This window comes from Mytilus californianus, unplaced genomic scaffold (assembly GCF_021869535.1).
Source record: "Mytilus californianus isolate M0D057914Y unplaced genomic scaffold, xbMytCali1.0.p SCAF_15, whole genome shotgun sequence".
NCBI lineage: Eukaryota > Metazoa > Mollusca > Bivalvia > Mytilida > Mytilidae > Mytilus > Mytilus californianus.
Genome location: NW_026262637.1, coordinates 24,968,251 through 24,990,539, shown reverse-complemented (window position 1 = coordinate 24,990,539; position 22,289 = coordinate 24,968,251). Strand labels below are relative to the sequence as shown.

Genomic DNA, 22,289 nt, shown 5'->3' with positions numbered 1-22,289 from the left:
TGCGAATTAAAGAAGTGTTGTGAGTTTTCAAACTTCAATTATTTGCAATAAAATTGAAAAAACTTTGAACAATGATCAAGAAAACAGCACATAAAGATTTATCGTTTTATGCAACACAAAAACACTTCTGCGTTTAGAATAAATAAGAAAACGTCATATCAAAACTGCAAATTGTTGATGAATAAACAATGTGTTCTTAAATGCTGTTGCTGCAGTTTTACAATAATTTTTTACAGAAACGTCATAAACAGCTTAAAAACAAAACACTTTGTTATGCAAATGACTTATCCGTTATTATTCCGTGGTTTACATGTTGTATGTACTATTATATTATTTATTTATGTGTTTCTCTGTCCTGAGTGTTCTTGCGTTTATTTGTACTGTATTCCTGTACCGTAATGTTGTCATTTTAGCGGTGTTTTTAACATTGCCATATAAGCGGGTGGTTTGGCTTGCCATAAAACCAGGTTCAACCCACCATTTTTTCTTAAAATGTCCTGTACCAAGTTAGGAAAATGGCAATTGTTATCAAATAGTCCGTTTTTATGTATGTTGACGTTTGTTTTTGTTGCAGTTCAGTGTTTCTGTTGTTCCGTTGTTTTCCTCTTATATTTGATGTGTTTCCCTCGGTTTTGGTTTGTGACCCAGATTTGCTTTCGCTTAATCGATTTATTACTATTGAACAGCGGTATACTACTGTTGCCTTTATTTACAACTTAAATATTGAAACAATAAACGATATAATGCTATACAGTCAAACCTGTTAATAAAGGTAACCCTCCAGACCAAATAAAACAGACCTTATCAGAAATATTGAAGTTTGAATTGAGGTGCACAATGCATAATTATTACTGCAGCAGGTCAAAAAAGGAGTGGCCTGACAAGACAGTTTTTGCAGTAAAGATGTAACCTTTACGGCAGTTTTGATTGTTTCAATTTTCATAGATTGGGAAAAACAAAAGCTAAACATGAAAATAGTGGAATTGACTATTTTTGGAGTGTAAAAAATTCTTTGGATGATTTAGATAAATTACGTGCTTTTGATGGTCCTTTTGATTCTGTTGACAGTTTTGACTTTTCTACTCTTTACACTACACTTCCACACAATCTTATCAAACAAAAATTTGACTATTTAATTAAATGGGCGTTTGGTAAATCTGAATGCAAATATATTTGCTGCAACTCATTTTAAAGCCTTCTTCTCTAATGAGAAAGGTAAATATGCTATATATACTTACTGGAGGTGTGATGAGATGATTGAAGCTGTTAATTTTCTCCTTGATAATATTTATGTACGTTTCGGCAGCAAAATTTATCGACAGGTTGTAGGTATTCCTATACTCTCCTAAAATAACATGCAAGGAAATTATTCCACTCCAAGAACTTACAAAACGCGTATGCTCTCTTCTTTTAAACAACTGAATTTTCTGAGAGAATCAGTCCATGACATTGAGGAAACAGTTTAAAAGACCTAATAATCTTCGAGGTCACGTATCAATTATCTTTATAAATACTCCAATTTCTTACATCATTTCTCTCTTGCTACAAATCGTGTGCGCGTCAAATAACCATAGCAAAATACTTTGATAAAGTCTAAACACAAACGTTTGAAAAATGAATTCCCTCTTTGATTGGAAATTATAAATGTATGCGTATGGTGATTTCATTCTACAGGTAACCTTAGAATAATTTTTTAACAGGGTTTAATTTCTTTTTTATGTGTTTTTCTTAATATGATATAAAAAGTAAAATTCCTAATAAGAAAAAAGTTAAACAACAAAAATACCGAACTCCAAGGAAAATTCAAAAACGGAAAGTTCCCCTACCAAATGGCAAAACCAAAAGCTCAAACACAACAAAAGAATGGAAAACAACTGTCATATTCCTGACTTGGTACAGGCATTTCCCCATTTAGAAAATGGTGGATTAAACCTGGTTTTATAGATAGCTAAACCTATAACTTGTATGACAGTCGCATAAAATTCCATTATATTGACAAAAATGTGTGAACAAAACAAACAGACATAATAGGTAAAAATATTCTTTCTCTAAAATATCAATATTTCATATCTAGTTTGTCCAATGTGGATTTTCATACCTGTTAACATTTTTATTTGAAATATTTTTGTCGCAGATAAGATAATGCATTTAACCTTTTACTAAAAATTCTTATATTAGCAAATGAAGTAGAAGAATACGAGTAAAATAAAAAAAGCAACAGATATTTTTGATTTTATATTTTAAAAATCAACTGTAGTTTAGAGAGAGGCGAAAGATACCAAAGGGACATTCAAACTCATAAGTCCAAAACAAACTGACAGCGTCATGGCTAATATAACAAAAACTTAATATATAAAACAAATAAAATAAACAATAAGGTGCAGTTTTAACTCTACAAAACAATTTATTAAAAAAATCATTCTGAAAATTGTAAAATTTATTTTTTTTGGTTTTAAATGATATATATTTTTTTAATCGGTATATAAAAAAAATGTTACCTCTGTGGTATTTCTTAATGGAAATTGCAAAGACTTTACTTTATCTAACTGTATAGGAATATTTGCGTCTTTTCCATTTTTGATCTTTGCAACTGAAAATAGAATGATTTCTCAATAAAGATCTCAGCAATCAATTTATGAAATGTATTTCAAATATGTAACATACGATTCCAACAATGACTTTATATCTACGTTTTCTAAAGGAATTTGTTTGAAGTGCTAAAATTGTATCATAAGGCGAAAATCATTATCATATTCAATGATTCTAATTGAAAAAATATGTTAATGTTGAGTCATCTTATAATTACCTATTGCATGACTAACTACAGATAAGTTTTTGTTAGCTATTATTCCTCTCGTATTTCGAATAATTCTCAAATTATATCATCGCCTTTTTTCTTATCAAAATATTGAAGCTAGTTTTGTGATTAACTTGTTTGTATTGATGTTGCAAATATATATATCTTTTGTTGTTTTGTCGTGACAATGGCAATTGTCAAGATTTAGTTAAAGCATCGACAGCCTACTTTAATGGCCCCTTTGTATTGTCTCATATTTGCTATTTTAAATTCAAAACAAATGATAAAAGTGGATTGTTTTATTGACATCTTTAAACTTTTACCAAAAAATCGTGTGCCTCCAAAGGCTAAAACCGTGTAATGTTCTTCCATCTCTTTTTCCTTTTTCAATCCATAGATATCAAGGCAATAATAATATCCTGATCCAGAAACAAAGTCCATTGGTAATTCGTGTTTATTTGCCGTGACATCGGCTATCATTGTTACTCCACTGATTGATGGTATATCGGGTCGTAAAAATAGAAGTAAACAATTCATTCTTTCTGCTCCAAAAACCTTGAAATATATCTCTCTATTCCCATCGTCAATTTGTCCATGAAAGATAATTCCATGAGTTTTTGGCATATTGTTCCGCTACATCAATGCTAAAAATTAAAGAAAAATGATGGATGAACGAGCTTTCTTCTAAAAAAAGCCACAATACTACAGAAAGAACACAAATAGAAAAGGAAAAGGAAAAATCTTTCAGACGACATTCCATTCAATATAAAAATAAGAAGATTTGGTATGATTGCCAATGAGACAACTCTCCACAAGCGACCAAATGACATAGACATTAACAAGTATAGGTCACCACGGCCTTCAACAATGAGCACAACCAATAGCTGAACAAGATATTTACATGCATAATCGATCTCAAATTGAGGTCACATCATAGGTAGCAGGCATACGTATCTTAATGAGGCTGGATGAATATCCTGCAATACAATAATGTATCAGCTAAGTTTTGAGCTTGTTTTTAAAAATTGACGGATAATCAGTGAAATATTCTTAAAAACTCCCTTTTGCAATGGTTAAACAATCGAAGCATATGTTTACAACAAATACTGTCAAGGTCGTAGATTATGCCGATTTACAAACAAACCAGTAATTTCAGTTCAAATGTCAAACTATTTCATTTAATGGAATAAACACAAATTAAACAGCCTGACATCCTAGGGTTATGTAGGATGTAACAACTTGATAGAACGCGCTCCATGCATAAAAACATTATGAACTACACAAAAGTGTGTTGTAAAATACATTTGCTTAAACATATTTCATATCTTAGTTCAACTTAGAGCAGAAATTATCCTCTTTATATAACTGTAAGCAATTAAATTACTATTTTCAAAAATTTCAAGCTTGATTTACTGCAAGTTAAGTTTATGTTGAAAATTACAATTTATTGAGAGACAAACTTTATATTTCATTTTTTGTCAGAAAAATTAATATGCAAATCACATTGATAGAAATTTACAGTTCCATGATACCAAACGGCTACAGTTTGATATAAATAATTGTTATCTATCAAATCTTCATATTTTGTCTACATAGTAAATAAGAGTGTTTTTATCTATGAATTTAAAAAATTATATAAATTAATAATTATTATCATTTTCTACAGTGCAACATGTGCAATTCTATTTTTTTATATTAATTGATTACTAGTGATTGAAAAATTACAAAATTTGTCTCCATTTAGTGAATAATGATGATTCCCTTCTCTGGATCGTCGAACAGAAATTTTCGAGACATTTTCTCACATAATTGTGTTTAAACCAACTAAATACCTTTATTATCCGAGTGTTTAAAATCGGATTTTAGAGGCGAAAGAATCCTTTGACTCAAGTAAATACGGATTCAAATAATATCGAATGACCATGACTTGATTTAGAATTAAACATCTATTTCTAAACATGAAATTGTAATAAAAATCCCGTGACACATTTAAAAATATTCAATAAAGTTCGAAGTAACGTTTTTTAGTTTTTGTCTAGGCTAATTGACAAATTCATGGCGAATTAAAAATTGTCATCAAAGAAACCGTTCCACACAAAACCTGCTTTGTAGTATTTTGGAAATCTTGAGGGACGATAGCACACAAATAAACTTCTACAATAGAAGGGACGAAAAAACACTTAGGTGCAAACTAGAAAAACATTTCAAAACACATAAAAATGATAAGAATTAAATGTCATTAACGCATTTGATATGAATCTTTTCATTTCTCTTTTATTTGAATCTATTGTTATGGTGTGTTATGAATCTTTTCATTTTTCTTTTATTTCAATCTGATGTTATGGTGTGTTAATTGTTTTAAATTTACCACACACTTAAGTCCGTTGGAACATCTCTATTTACTACATGTTTGGTCGGTTTTTTGCATGTTGTACATCTCTTTATGTACGTAAATGGTCAATGCGATACGATATAAAGTGACCAGATCAGGCATGGATACATGTCTGCTTTACTAAAGGTTTCCAAGCTATATGATCAACAGTGACCAGTCGGAACAGGAATTCTTCTCCTTATTAACCAATTAGCGGTAAAAATGTATTAAATTAAGTAGGAGACAGAATATGTTACTTTTTTACTTTCATGACATAATGTCTGACAGGAGTGCTAATAAGGTTCTCATTTCTGATCACATATATTTAATGTTCAAACAAAATGATCAAATTCATGAGAATAAAATTTCTATGAATAATAAAATTGTATTCAGTAAGTGTTATTATAAAGTGAAATATGTGTTTTATGAATCAATGAATATATAAATTCTGTGGTTTACCACTTAGGTTAAAAAAAGTAAAATCACAAAAATATCGAACTCCAAGGAAAATTCAAATCGGAAAGTCCTTTATTAAATGGCAAAATCAAAAGCTCAAACACATCAAACGAATGGAAAACAACTGTCATATTCCTAACTTGGTACAGGCATTTTCTTATGTAGAAAATGGTGGATTAAACCTGGTTTTATAGCTAGCTAAACCTCTCACTTGTATGACAGTCGCATAAAATTCCATTAATATTGACAACAATGTGTGAACAAAACAAACAGTCACAATAGGTAAAAATGTCAAAAACAGGGATACAGCAGTCAACATTGTGTTATAATCTTAATCACTATAAAAATAAAAACAAATATGTCAACAAAGAAATACAAAATGGAATATAGACAAAGCACATAAGCAAAAATGAAAGACAAGAATACAAAAAATGACCACAGCACAACAACACATTGGCGGGATGCATAAGTACCGAGCCACGCCAAAAAGATATTACAAAAAAATGGACTAAACAGTAATGGTTAATAATTTACAAAGACAAATAAAAGAACACTATAACACGTAATTAAGATGATAAACAACGTCAGTACCTGGAATCTATACTTCAAGACCATCATGTATTATTAGTGAAGTTGATACGGAATATTTATCAACAAGGTTTTGTTATCTTCCGATGAACCTTTTATAAATAGGACGAGACGTTCTTTGACATAACCCTGGTTTATCAACTTTCTGCTCAGACACTGGTGACGTTTTATAAAGTCTGAGTAGCAGCTACAAACTCTTGAATACCGAATGAGTTGGGAAATGTATATCCCATATGCAGGTGAAGTTGGTATATTTGCTACTGAATTGATTGGTCAGTGACAGGTCGCGAATACAAACGATATCTTCTTTTTTCGTTTTTATTGATGCTGAGAACGATTATCACGAGATCATTTCAAGTTAACTAGAGAAAGATCAATAGTGCCCCTAAAAAGCGACTTTTTGTCTTTCGAGCGGGTTTAATGAAACTCGACACAGCATTAAATTTTACAACTTGATTTTGATCTGAGTGGTTATGCAAACAAACATCAAACAGAAACGAAAAAGGAAATATTTATTAGTTGATAACTAACCTAGTTTACAAGTATGCTATAAAGACAATAGGGTGCATGTAATGTGCCTAGAATGCCAATGTTAGATATTTGTTTATTCCCACCTTCGTATACCAGAAGAGTAAACACTTAAATACTGATTCCAATGTAAGATTCTGTTGATTTGAGTAAGACATCGTATATATTGACGTGAACCAAAAACAAAAGGCTGTCTGATTGACGGCAAACCGGATTTTCCTGCATAAAAATGATATTTGCAAATCTGGACCCCCCAAACAGGATCAAGTAAAAAAATAAATGAATTTTGGTAGGGTTCAGAAATGAAAAAGCCAAAATCAAGCTAAGTATCACATTTCGCTACTTAAAGGTCTACAACTCAACAACGATAAAAGCGAAAATCGTGAAAATCGAACTTGACCGTAATGTAGTCACAGAAAACAACATATCTAAATTTGAAAAGATTTCGTGAAAGCGTATTCAAGTTATTGCACGGACAACGTTCTAAGTATCACTTTGAGTCTAATTAAAGGTCTACAACTCAAAAACGATGAAAGCTTAAATTGTGCGAACTTGAACTTCATTTAGTCACAGGAAACAACATATCTAAATTTGAATAGATTTCGTCAAAGCGTTTTCAAGTTATTGTATGGACACTAGTTGGCTGCCGCCCTGTCGGCAGCCCGCCTTGAATTACCAAATTAATAGCCGATATTTTCTTTGAAAATCCGGTTAATCATGTATAAAAATGACAAACTATAACCACAGTTTGTAAAGTCAACAATAACTGAGCATATCATATCATTCATGAATCGAGGTAAATACGTCATGCAAGTTAACGTTAGATTTACAACAATTGGATTCTGATTTGAGTGATTGTGCAAACAAACATCAAACAGGTAAGAAAAGGGCAGTCTTTATTAGCTGATAACTAACCTAGTTTACAAGTATGCTATAACGACAATAGGGTTCATATAATGTGACTAGGATGTTTGACATTTTTTTTATTATTGTATAACAGACGAGTAAACACTTTAATACTGCTTCTATTGTAAGATTCTGTTGATTTGAGTAAGACATCGTAATAAGAGAAAAATAGCTGAAATATTATAATAAAGAAACTTAATTCAACAATTTGTTAAAAAGAAATTGTTATGTATTACTAACTATAACATTATTGAGAGTAGAAGGCATCTGTTCAGATTAGCATTTTATTCTACACTAAAATAATCAAGCAAGTTAACATATTATATATCGCGACAATTGATACAACTGTGGTAGGTAACAGTCTAGGCGGTGCCATATGGTTTTCATCACTTTGAGGTTACAGTTCATTTGATAACAATTCATAGTAACTTTAATAGTTTATATTGACAGTTTCAATTATACATAACATTTATTATTATAACAAAATTGGCGACGAGTTAAAAAAAAAAAACAATGGCTGGATATATCGGTAAAATTGAAAATTTTGATGATGGAATTGAACAGTGGACTTCTTATACAGAAAGACTAGAACAATATTTCGCTGTGAATGAAATTAACAACGATAAGCGTGTACCTGCTTTACTTAGTTTAATCGGTGGAAAAACGTATGCTTTGTTAAGAAATTTAACAACACCAGACAAACCGAAAGATAAATCATACGAGGATATTGTGAAAGTTTTGAAAGAACATTTATCACCCGCACCACTGGTGATAGCAGAACGTTTCCGTTTTCACAAGAGGGACCAAAAAAGTGGAGAGACTATTAATGAGTATGTAGCACAAATTCGCAAATTTTCGGAATATTGTAATTTCCCTGATTTAAACGATACATTGAGAGACCGACTTGTTTGTGGGTTGAAATCAGAACAAACTCAAAAGAAACTATTGTCAGTCCAAGCATTAACATTAGAAAAAGCTATGCAGATTTCTGTAGCGATGGAAACAGCTACAAAAGACGCATTGGAGCTACAAGGAAAACAACCAGAGTCAGCTGTACATAAGGTTAAAAGTCAAAAACCGAAGGTTAGCTTCCATCAACAGAAACTTATAACGTGTTACCGTTGCAACAAGCAAGGACATAAAGCCGATACATGTCGTTTTAAAGATCAAACGTGTCATAAATGTAAGAAAAAAGGACATATTCAAGCAGCATGTCGTGGTAAAATGATAAAACGGAATGTGCACTCACTTAATGCTGATGATTCTCAGGATGATGAATTTGGAATTTACACAGTGTTCAAAGATACACAGAAAGGAAACAATGATGTAGGGATTTATACAGTGAATTCCAAAAACAAAGGAGATAACTGTCGACGTGAAAATCGACAACAATTCTGTTGAAATGGAAGTGGACACAGGATCCGCTCTCTCGATTATTCCAAAGAAGGAATTTGATCAAATGTTTCCGAATCGTAAGCTTGATTCAACAGACGTTATTTTGAGAACATTTTCGGGTGAGAAATTTACACCATGTTAATGTTAATGAGAAAACAAAAGAATTGCTTGCTCAACATGCATCTGTATTTAGTGACAACATCGGTTGTGTGAATGGAATTAAAGGAAATTTAATTATGAAAGATAATGTTAAACCTGTGTTCATGAAGGCGCGACCGATACCGTATGCACTTAGACCGAAAGTTGAACAGGAGCTCGACCGTCTTGAAGAGGAAGGTATTATTACAAAAGTGCCAACTAGTGAATGGGCAACGTCTATTGTGCCTGTCGTGAAGAAGTCAGGAGGCGTGAGAATTTGTGGCGATTTTAAGGTCACAACTATTCAGCAGCTTCAAGTTGATCAATATCCTTTACCTAGAATTGACGATATTTTTGCTTCGTTATCTGGAGGTGAAAAATTTTCGATAAGACAGGCATATTTACAGCTCGAGATGAATGAGGAATCCAAGAAGTACTTGACTATCAATACGCATAGAGGACTTTATCAGTACAACCGAATGTTATTCGGTGTAGCGTCCGCACCTGCAATCTGGCAGAGAACCATTGACCAAATACTCCAAGGGTTAACAGGAGTACAATGCATATTAGATGATATGGTTATAACCGGTAAAAATGACCGAGAACAATTAGTGAACCTCGACAAAGTTTTGAAGCGATTAGAGATGTACAACCTTTCAGTTAATAAGGACAAGTGCAAGTTTTTCAAAGATGAAATCGAGTTTTGTGGACATAAAATAGATAAGCATGGATTACACAAAACAGAGGATAAAATCATAGCGATTTTTGACACACCAGAACCACAAAATGTTACTCAGGTACGTTCAATCCTCGGATTAATGAATTACTAACATAAATTCCTACCAAATATCTCATCTGTTGTGCGCCCATTACACAGACTGTTAGAAAAAGATGTCAAATGGGATTGGAATAAAGAATGTAAGGTATCATTCAAGAGGGCCAAAGATTTGGTAACATCTGAGCAGGTTCTATGTCATTATGACCCAGAACTACCTATTCGATTAGCTTGTGACGCTTCTCCATTTGGATTAGGGGTAGTTTTGTCACATAAAATGCAAGATGGAACGGAGCGCCCTATTGCTTTTGCGTCAAGATCACTTAATAAAGCAGAAAGAAACTACAGTCAAATCGACAAAGAAGCTCTAGGTATAATTTTCGGCGTTAAAAAGTTTCATACTTATCTGTATGGTCGTAAATTTACACTGATAACAGACCATATGCCGCTTGTGTCAATATTCAATCCGAAAAAGGGAATTTCTACCACTTCAGTAGCACGTTTACAGAGATATGCGTTGTTTTTAAGTGGATATACATATGACATCGAGTACAAAAACACTAACAAGCACACAAACGCAGATGCGCTATCGAGAATACCACAGGAATCTACAGAATCAGATGGTGAGGAATTTGATGCAGTTGACGTTTTCATGTTAAAGCAACTAGAACAGTTAAGCTTAAAGAACAACAACATTAGACGAGAAACTGCGCGTGACAAGATCTTATCAAGAGTCTATGAATTTGTACAAAAAGGTTGGACCGTCAATGATGATATTGACTTGAAACCGTATTTCAACCGGAAAAACGAACTTTCTACCAGTCAAGGTTGTTTACAGTGGGGAATACGTACTATTGTTCCGACAAAATTTAGACAGCAAACTTTAGAACTGTTACATTCTGCGCACCCAGGAGAAGTGAAAATGAAATTATTGGCAAGGAGCTACGTATGGTGGCCACGTTCTTGATTGTCATTGATGCTCATTCTAAATGGCCTGAAGTTATACCGATGAAAAGTACCACTTCAACACAAACAATCAGAGTGTTAAGAACTATATTTGCGAGAGCAGGATTGCCAGAGCAGATAGTTAGCGACAACGGACCATAATTCGTGTCAGCAGAATTTCAAACATTTACTAAAATGAATGGAATAACCCATATCAAGAGTGCACCTTACCATCCTGCAACAAACGGACTCGCGGAACGTTTTGTTCAGACTTTCAAACAGAGCTTAAAGGCCATGCGAGGGGGAAATTCAGATATAAATAAGAAATTAGCAAATTTTCTACTGGCATATCGCAACACTCCCCATACGACAACGAATGAAACACCTTCTAAGTTATTTATGGGTAGACATTTACGCAACAGACTTGACTTACTTAAACCAGATATTAATAGACAAGTTCAAGACAAGCAGATGAAAATTGCAATTAAACCGACAAAAGAGACTTTACGACAATTTACCGAGGGAGAAACAGTAGCCGTACGTGATTACCGTGGACCAAATAAATGGACAAGTGGACTTGTAACCAAACGTGAAGGACCGCTAAATTATCAGGTAGAAGTTTCGCCCAACAGTATCTGGAAACGTCATGCCGACCAGATACGAAACTCAGACTTTCACGATAAACAGGGAGAAGAAGTTATAAATGACAAAACAGCTGAACTAGAGATAATTCCGGATGAACCAACTGAGCAACCACAAGATCTACAACTGAAACAACAAGACAGCGAACTACCTTTGTCAGAACCAATTCAGAGAAGATATCCGTTGAGAACCAGAAAGCCGGTTACTAAGTTAAATTTGTAAAATTGGTTGTAGTGCCGTAAGGGTAATAATAACTCCCTTTGCAACCTATGTTAGGCGTGATTGTGTGCGCGAGGAAACGAAAGTTTTTCTTTTGCAATCACTGTAGGGATAAATATTTTGAATGCATGATATTAGTGTTTTTCATAGTTAAAGTTTTTATATACACACATAGACAGTAATTTCTTTCATTCATTCTTTTCACACGTGCTGATTTTTATCAATGACCTTATCATTCACATACTATAACTTTACTATGGAATTCGAAAATTAGAAGGGAGGAAATGTTATGTATAATTGAAACTGTCAATATAAACTATTAAAGTTACTATGAATTGTTATCAAATGAACTGTAACCTCAAAGTGATGAAAACCATATGGCACCGCCTAGACTGTTACCTACCACAGTTGTATCAATTGTCGCGATATATAATATGTTAACTTGCTTGATTATTTTAGTGTAGAATAAAATGCTAATCTGAACAGATGCCTTCTACTCTCAATAATGTTATAGTTAGTAATACATAACAGAAATGATGGAAGCATGATGCATGCACCATGCGTCGGTAATACCTTAATTATAGAACAATGACAATTTTTAACAAATACCTTAGTTAGCGATGATCAATGAGAAATCCGCAAGCAATGCGAAATTTACTTCCGCAAATAACAATGAATAACAACGACAAACTGAAATAGTCATGCGCATCAAAAATATCCATATAAAGAAAAGTATTTTCAGAAAATCTTACGACCTGCTATCACCTGTGCGTTAAAATTTGTTATACAACCGTGGCTACATAAAATCAATATTTTGAATACATCATTTAAGAATGTTATGCATTATCGGTGATTTCTAATGTATTATAATGTGTAAACTGATATGTTCATGTCATATAGGTAATGTAAATAAATACAAAGTAAAGTAGTCTTCTCTTTTGCATAAGAAAGAAGCAGAAGATAGCAAGGGGATATACCAGGCTTATAACACGAAGAGACACTGATATCACTATTGCAGAAAAACGAATTACGATGTAAAGACAAAGTCAACAAAACAATACAAAATAAAAAAAGTCTTCTTCGAACGAAAATCATGCAGCAATACAGATTGACGTAAACCGAAAATCTTATATAAAATTACAAACTATAACAACGGTTTGTAAAGTAAAACAAAGTAAACAATAACTGAGCAGATTATATCAATAATAAATTGAGGCAAATACGTCATGCAAAAATATATATCGTCTCTTAGGTCTCGTGGTAGTGTAATCGCCTTGAGTGCTGGAGGTCGTGAGCTCGATGCTTGACCTGGTCATATCAAAGACTTGACAATTTGAGTTTGATGCTTCACCGCTGATCATGCGGTATTGATATTTAAAAGCAAAGAATGGTCGGCCCGGAGTAAAAATATGTTCAGGTAAGATGACATGTCTTATTGTGGACTGTTACCCTGTGAACTAGAACGCTTAAAATCCGGCTCATCGTGTCGGTCTAGAACCAAGCAGGGTTCAAAATTCATTTCATATAAACCTGTTCTCGTCTTGAATATGCATTTAACTTTAAAATGGATGTGAAGCAGCAATCCATCATCATCATCATGCATGAGTACGAAAGGAAAATAACACTTTATAAAGTTCGTGTGTCCGCTGCGCTTTAATTGACGAAATAGTGTGATGAGTGTTAAAAATTACTGTACTTACAAAACTTAATAAAACAATACAATAACGTGAAATGAAAAGAATGTAAACCGAAACATTTAAGAATTATGAATGCTGATATGCTTGGATGCAACCAGACATGGATAAAGGTATATGTTTTTAAGTGGCTCATGTTCCTGTTTGTCGTGTCATAACATAAGACACGGTAGGTATAGTGTCCGGTTTGTATCGTGTTTTTTATTTAAATGAATTGATCGGGTTTTTTCGAGTGTGACCAGGTTTTGTGTAATGAATATAATATGAAATGTAAATAAACAATATGTCTGGTAAAATTTTAAACAAAAGCTTAAAATAAATATAAAAGGTACTTTAGTATATGTGATAAAAAAAGTGATTATTTACCACACTTAGTTTGAACTTATACAAGGTGAGAATACTTTTTTTCCAATATGTGACATAAAGCAATTTTAATAGAAAATGCGTTTATAGAATCTATATATCATTACATTTACAGACACTCCAGATTTTTTCGAAAACAGTCCGGGATATATCTAGTGAATACGCAATATTTTTGTAGATTGAAATACGATCTTTTAATGCATTTACGCTACACAAAACGAAAAGGCTCTAAAAAAGTGTTTTTGTCAACAAAAACAAAAAACACAAACAAAGCAATTACTTTAAACTAGTTTGATAATGTTGTATATACACATTGCCTCCAAAATTTGTTGTTTATTTGTATAGTTTGTTTTTTTACAAGTATAATATGCGTGTGTTTGTGTGTGTTTTTGACAGAAAACGCAGACTAATTGTTTTCATATAAACGTTTTCGAGATAAATATTTTTGGTTACTCTATCCTGTAATGGAAAAGAAGAAAACTGTACACATGTTCTGGCATATGCAATACTTGGTCGTGCAGTTATAATATACCATGATAGCTTGCTTAAATCATTTATTCATTCTTTTTCGAAAGTCATATATGACAATGAAAATCACAGGAATTTGATATTTCCCTATGCTTCCAAGACCAACATACTAGGATTGGATATATCACTGATGATGTTTTTGATGATATACGAGAATATAATGTTTCTATGAATAAAAACAAATGTGGATAAACGTCAATCTAATTTTGCCAAAAAAAAAGAAGAATAAATGATCATTTCAGTTAATATATATCCAATTCGAAACGTCATGACATGATAAGGACATCACAGGGACATCACATGTGTCAAGATTATACCATGATATTCTTTTAGCAAACAATGTACATAATTTAAGGGTTTTACTTTATGTGCAATTTTAGGGTCCAAATAATGGCTCTCAATTTATGATACCTCCTCCTTTCAAGATTTTAATTTCTAAATTTGAGAGTAACACTACCACTGCCGGGTTTAAAAACACCAAATTATCTAAAAGGTCGAAGTTTTAATTTATTTATCTGATTTATAACCCCGACATTTACAAAATAGATTAAAAAACTAGACAGAATTTTGATTAATATTCCACGTATAAGAAATGATAATACATAAAGCCTCACATGTCCAGGATTAAACAAAGTGGTTACATAATATTTTATTCAATATTTTATTAAAGTCTCACTACTTGTAATACATATAAAACACAAGCGTCATACTATATACATTGTAAAAAACAGAAATTTTAGAAGTTAAAATATAAGGGCCATTCTATCAAGAATTATGAGAAACTATAGAAATTTCAATAAATTATAACTATATATTTATCATGTCCATAAAACATTTTAGTTCTGTAAAAACATACTTCTTTCAACTTCATAAAATAAAATTTCACGCAAATATGCATATAAAGGACAGTCTAATACATGTTTCTCATCTTCAATCTGATTACTACATTTAAAGCATACTCTTTCAATTTCAATTTTGTTTTCGACCTGTTTCTATTCGCAAAGGAGCGACACCACACCTAAATGTAGTAAATGCACTGCTGTATCGACTTGAAATGTTCTTTCTCAAATAAATCTCTGCTTCAAAAACATCTTTAAACAATTTAATTATAATTGTTTTCCAACATTTTGCGAAAATATTCTTTTCTACCAATTTACCTTATATTTATCAATTAAAAAATCTTCTAACTGTGTGATAACATTTTTATACAAAACATTATCTAGATCTACTTTTTTTATCTACTATGTATGTTTGTTTTGCTCACAAATTGTTGTCAATATAATGGAATTCTATGCGACTGTCATACATAGTGAGAGGTTTAGCTATCTATAAAACCAGGTTTAATCCACCATCTTCTACATAAGGAAATGCCTGTACCAAATCAGAAATATGACAGTTGTTTTCCAATCGTTTGATGTGTTTGAGCTTTTGATTTTGCCATTTGATAAAGGACTTTACGTTTTGAATTTTCCTTAGAGTTCGGTATATTTGCTAGTTTACTTTTCAGTATATAATTCTAAAATGTATTCTCTAAATTTTGTAATAATTCTGCTACACTAGTTTTTTCTTTCTTTTTCTTTATAGCATCACTAAAAACCCATCGTAAAACTATAATTCACTTAATATATCATAACATCTAGCCCAGTGTCTTAACCCCAACTTCACTGCTTAACACATGGAGGTTTCCCACCCATATCCCCCTTTATGCCGTAATTAGGCGTATAATTACTAAGACCCATAAAAACTGGATAGCTCTGCGATGAAGAGCATTTATGCATGGAAAATCTCTAGTGCCCCAGATGGCTGCACCATAACTTCTTACTGACCAAACCAGGCTATCAAAAAGTTTGCAATATATATAAAAGTGGGAACCTCCATATGGTTTACTCTTTACAATCAGTAAACTCAATGCTCTGTCTGCTGACCTTGCTACAGCTTTCGCTATTTCATTGTAATTTAGAAATTCGGTCAATAATCAGCTGAGATATTGATATTTATTACAACACACATATTTTTTCCGGTAAAAATATTCATTGTTGGTTTTTTAGAGGGATTTCTAAAATGAACAATCTTTGTCTTTTCAACGTGTATTAATCTCCCGAAAACCGATTTCCCCTTTTAGTGCCCCCAGTTGACATTTCTAGGTGTGACTTTTGTTCTCTATAACAGTCACTTACAATGATAAAATTTTCAAAGATATCAGGCTTATAATTATATACGCCAGGTGCGAAGTTTGTCTATATATGATAAATCAGTTGGACTCAAATCAAAACAGTTAAAAGGCAAAATCAATTACGAATATGTTGCTGCACCAAATATAGCTACGGCCATATAATGCATGTGGATAGGTAATTCTTAGTGTTTCCAAAGATTTTTACATTTCATTAACAGTATATATTTATATAAAAATTATGGTATCGGGGATATTTCACGAACACACAGAAGTGCTGACAGCTGGGTTGTGGTATCGACACAGTTATTGTAAAAATCATCTATCACTAGATGTGTTCCGGTACTGTGTTGGAAATTTGATACACAATATAAATATGGAATTGCACTGCTACCTATCAATATATGGACTACAAGAGAGAATTTTTTTACCTTGTCGACGAATCTGGTTAACAACCACAAATTTGTAAAATATCTTCATCTTTAGATTGTATAATAAAAGACAATCGCCTGCACAAGCAGATATACTTTAAAAAAATTCTATGCACCGTGCATGTAACGAAGACGAACACAGCTAGCTACATTCATAGTCCACGGAAATTACCCCGGGGAATACACTTATTGTGTATTGCTGCAAGTATCATACGTTTGGAATGTAATGAGGAAAAGACAAATTAAAAAATCTTCAGTGAGGAGAACACTTGAAAACGGCAGCACCAAAAGCAAGATATGAACAGTCTTGATAGATTTTCTCTAATTGAATCAAATTTCACAGGACTGCAACATGGCAATATTCATTGTATCTACGATTTAGACTCAAGTTCTGTATGCAACCTTTAATTTGACCCTTAGATGAAAAGGGTTGGCCATGTGCTAAGCATGTTCACTAAATAAAAAGAAAAGAATGTCAAAATTGCAACAGGGAGCAACCAGGAAGAGAGTCAGGTGAAAAAAAAAGTTTACAACAAAAGAGATGATTTCAGCTTCCCAATTGTGAACATTCCATTTCTATGTAGCAACATTCCAGCAACGCCTGCATACGGAGTATATATCTCCAAGTTGATACGATATTCCTAGGCTTGCATTTCCTATCATGATTTCCTTGATAGAGGGTTGCTGCTCACAAGGAAGCTATTAAAACAAGAGTTCCAAGTGAAGTTGGAATCTTCCCTTCCTAAATTTTACGGACGCCATCACGAGTTGGTTGATGTTATGGAATATCCATTTCACAGATGGTAGCGGATATCTTCCAATTGTCGTAACTTCAATCCCGACCTACCGAATCAGACTTATTACAGGGTTTGTACTAACATGAGCAACACGACGGGTGCCACATGTGGAGCACGATCTGCTTACCCTTCCGGAGCACCTGAGATACCCCCAGTTTTTGGTGGGGATCGTGTGCTCAGTCTTTAGTTTTCTATGTTGTGTTTTGTTTACTGTTGTTTGTCTTTTTCTTTTTAGCCATGACGTTGTCAGTTTATTTCGACTTAGGAGTTTGAATGTCCCTTTGTTATCTTTCGCCTCTCTTCTAAAACGTTACGAGATAGGAATAATAAAAAAAATCATTTGCACGATTGCAAGCACAAAATAATATTCAATATATCTTATATATTTATTCATAAATTTACAAGAGTCCCTAGTCGTTCTAGTTTATAAAACCCATACAACGTCAAAGTACAAAATGTTCGAAAAGGTTGTTTATATGCATAATATATGACAAACAATAGTAGTCAAAACGTTAATGTGACGCAAATTTTTGTTCATCCCTCAGCGGGATTTGATTGATTGGTGACTGCTGTACGCCGCATCTGCACGAAAAGGCTATATCGTGGCGATAGGAGGATTTGAACCTGTACTTCCATGACATCGTTACAACTGCGCCTATACATTTATATAAGAAAAATGTTGTATATCTTAAAGGTTGCAAATTTTACAGTTTTCATTCTTAGGAATGCCGTTTGGTCTACTTTCACCTCTACCCATAATTGGTACTCGTTTGAAATGTCCTTGTCGTTTTCTTATTATTTCATGAATATTCAGGGCTTCTGTATTCAGAACCTCTATTCTCAGACCATTGCCCTGACACATCTGTATGATATTTGATTTTTTTGATGTTTTTAAACAGACGAATGGATTGTTATGTATATCGAGTTTCTTAAGACGTGCTTTACAGAAATTGTCTGCAAAGTATTCTTTTCTAGTCAGAATTACAGTTACACAATGAACTTTATAGTGACAATAAAAGTCAGCAAAGTAAAGATTAAGATTTGGGATGAATAAAAACCTGGCTGTAATATGTAACCTCAGCTGTCCAAACGGAGAGTATTTGAATGGTTGATTTTTCTGAAAATCTACAGCTGTACTGAAAAATAAACCATCCAATCGCCCGTTTATAATGGAGCAAGGATCACCATTATGATCCTTTTTGTATGGCTTCATAATTCCATTATGGTCTTCTGTAATCGAAGCAAAATATTTTTCCGACTTGTTTCTATAGAAATACTCAATGGAACGGAAATGACTTTTCCTTGTTTTTATAAATTCTATCGTCTTATTATAAAGTGTTTCATATTCTGCCTTTGTAAAACCTGAAATAAAAAAAAATGTTTCTATATGCTAGTAATATGATTACTTAAGTTTTGTACATGAGTTTAACACGAAAAATCTAAGAACATAAAATTAAAAAAGAATTATGATCAATTTGAAAAAGTACAATTTCAAACTGGTAGACCCTGATAATCTGAATTACATGTATGTAAGATGATAAGAGGTTGACCTAAATTGTGGTTATATCTAAAGTTGAAGTTTTAAACCATTGAAACTCGAAAATCAACCTCTGTCATTCTCATTCTTTTTATTATCATAGGCGGTATGATTAGAATCATTTTGCACCTGAATTAGCAATCATAGATATAGGAAGATGTGGTATGAGTGCCAATGAGACAACTCTCCATCCAAGTAACAATTTATAAAAGTAAACCATTATAGGTCAAGGTACGGCCTTCAACACGGAGCATTGGCTCACACCGAACAGCAAGCTATAAAGGGCCCCAAAAATTACTAGTGTAAAACTATTCAAACGGTCTAATCTATATAAAAACGAGAAACGAGAAACACGTATGAACTACATAAACAGACAACAACTACTGTACATCAGATTCCTGACTTAGGACAGGTGCAAACATTTGCAGCGGGATTAAACGTTTTAATGGTACCAAACCTTCTCCCTTTTCTGAAACAATAGTATAACATCACAATATAGAAAGACACACTATAAAATATCAATTGGAAGGCTTAACTCAATCAAAAAACGCAAATTAACACACAATGAACGAATAAATTTGATCTGTGATACCTGAATGAAAATACATAGTTAATAAAAATTTTAAGGGATAAATAATTAAGGTCAAAAGTAAATAAACAGGTTTAAACAAAGTTAAAGTACGATACCACTGTGAAATGTTAAACAATTTTTAGAAAATCATCACTTTTGAAAAAACCTGCGTCATATTATACACAGGTAAATGAAAATTATTTTGTTGTTAAGTATACTTCTTCTTCTGTGTGTATAAAATCTTCCGTTTAGGAATACCAAGAAATTTCTTAAATATCAATAAAACTAATCTAACACTTGGTACATATGGGGTGAATATCAACAATAAAACTATACAATTAGTGCTAGATAAAACTTCCTGTACAGGTTCAAGAACAGTATTTAAGGAGAAATGAAATAATTTTGATGTTCATAGTACGAAGAAGTGAAAATTTGTAGTAATTCCAAATAATCAAAGCTGGTATATAGGCAAGATCCATGTTAACATTAAATAACAAAAAAAGCATTACAAATAGTATCAACAGGTCAAATTAACAAGAAAGTACGATTTGTGAGTACTCGCAGTTACTGACAGCTAGTTAAAAGCCAAAACAATTAATAATAGAAAATCATGCATTAGAGACTGAAATCAACTAAAACACATCCCAGGGATTTAGTATTTTAACGTCATGAACAGTCAAAAAAGACATGACTTGTGCAATGCCAAAAATAAATGTATCGACAGGTAGTAGGATAGTTAGGAGTGACTTCTTTATAGATAAAAATGTGTGTCTCTATACATCCCGTTTGAAAAGAAAATACAAATTTAGTTATGTTTTAATTTGCTAATGACAAAATCGATATTAGTGCCAATGTAAACTATATTCAGAGATCTAATTACAACATTGGTACGATAACCTTACTAATAAGTTTGTTTAAAGGTTCGATGAGTTTACACGGATCACATAGTGATTTCCGCGCTTTAAGTACAATATTACCGTAAAATTTAGGATGTGGATTACCATTTTTAATAAGTTTTCAACAGGTACAGCCAAATTTACTAATCAAATCTTTGTATCTATGAAAGAATTTAGTAAAAGTTTTAAGTAATTTATGGTAACGAAATCCCTGACTTAATAATTTACCAGTGATGCATTGATTACGTTCGTTAAAATCTATGACATCACTACACACACGGGCATACCGAACGAGTTGGGATATATAAACACCGTATGATGGAGCCAAAGGCACATCGCCGTCTAAAAAAGGAAAATATACAATAGGGAATGAAAAATCGTCTCTTTTGTCGTAAATTTTAGTATGGAGTTTCCCCTTAGAAATTGAAATGTCTAAATCTAGAAAAGGACAACTGCTGCTGTTAATGTTAGATTTAGTTAAAGTAAGTTCTTTTGGGTAAATTTCGGTAGTATTTTTTAGAGAACTCTGGATTATTTAACGAAAAAATATCATCCAGATAACGGTAGGTATTGTTGAATGTATCAACCAAATGTAACAATGATGTGTCTTTACTGAGTTTGGTCATAAACTGAGATTCATAGCATTACAGGAATAAATCTGCTATTAAAGGGGCGCAGTTAGTGCCCATAGGAATACCTACTACCTGACGATACACTTTATCGCCGAAACGTACATATATGTTATCTAGGAGAAAATTTAAAGCTTCAATCATATCCTCACATTTCAAGTAAGTGTATCTAGCATATTTTCCTTGTTCATTGCAGAAAAAGGCTTTAAACGAGTTACAGCAAATAAATTTACAATGAGATTTTTCGAAAGACCATTTTATTAGATATGAAAACTTTTCTTTATTAGATTGTGTGGAAGTGTAGTGTAGAGAGTAGAAAAATCATAACTGTCGACAGAATTAAAAGGACCATCAAAAGCATGTATTTTATCTAAAACCTCTAAAGAATTTTTAACACTCCAAAAATAATTAATACCATTATTTTCATAAGCTGTATTACAAAAGTTAATAACCAGTTCTTTGATAGTAGTAAGGGAGGTAGTAAGAAGCACTGCTGGATTAGTAGTAGAACACTGACTAGATGCGGAGATGAAACGGAATTTAAATGTTTTTTTGTGTAATTTCGGTAACCAGTACATGGTAGGGACTTTCAAATGTTCGAAAGAGGCTTTTAGCTGGGTAGTGGCAGTGATATGCTTGTTAACGATTTGACTCTCAGTGGTACGTACGGACCTGAATGTAGAGGAATTGATAATTGCGTTTTGAAGAACTTCCGTGTAGTATATGCGTCATACCACCACTACATTATTGGCTGCCTTGTCTGCCGGTACAAACACAAACCGCTCTGCGAGTACTTGGAGTTTATTTTTTATTCTAGAAATGGGAATATTATGGACCCTATTATTAATTTCAGAATTGTTTTCAAAATGAGATATTCGAATATTAACAGTATTCATAATTTTATTCAAATAAC

The 22,289-nt window shown here is 32.6% G+C and overlaps 1 protein-coding gene across 10 annotated transcripts in view; it reads right to left on the bottom strand.

Moving 5' to 3' along the window:
• Positions 1 to 22,289, bottom strand: part of LOC127725730 (uncharacterized) — a 262,471-nt gene that overhangs the window by 4,355 nt on the left and 235,827 nt on the right. For 4 of the 10 annotated variants that reach the window (XM_052232937.1, XM_052232935.1, XM_052232933.1 and 1 more), the window contains one exon: positions 14,980 to 19,105. The exons of 3 other annotated variants lie outside the window; for them this stretch is intronic. In XM_052232937.1, the coding sequence (XP_052088897.1) occupies positions 18,432 to 19,105 (674 nt within the window). In that variant the 3' untranslated portion in view covers positions 14,980 to 18,431. Of the gene's footprint in view, positions 1 to 1,238; positions 1,346 to 2,498; positions 2,591 to 3,120; positions 3,442 to 12,369; positions 12,446 to 14,979; positions 19,106 to 22,289 lie in introns of those variants that run through there. 3 more of the 10 variants (XR_007993117.1, XM_052232928.1, XR_007993118.1) reach the window with 3 other exon arrangements.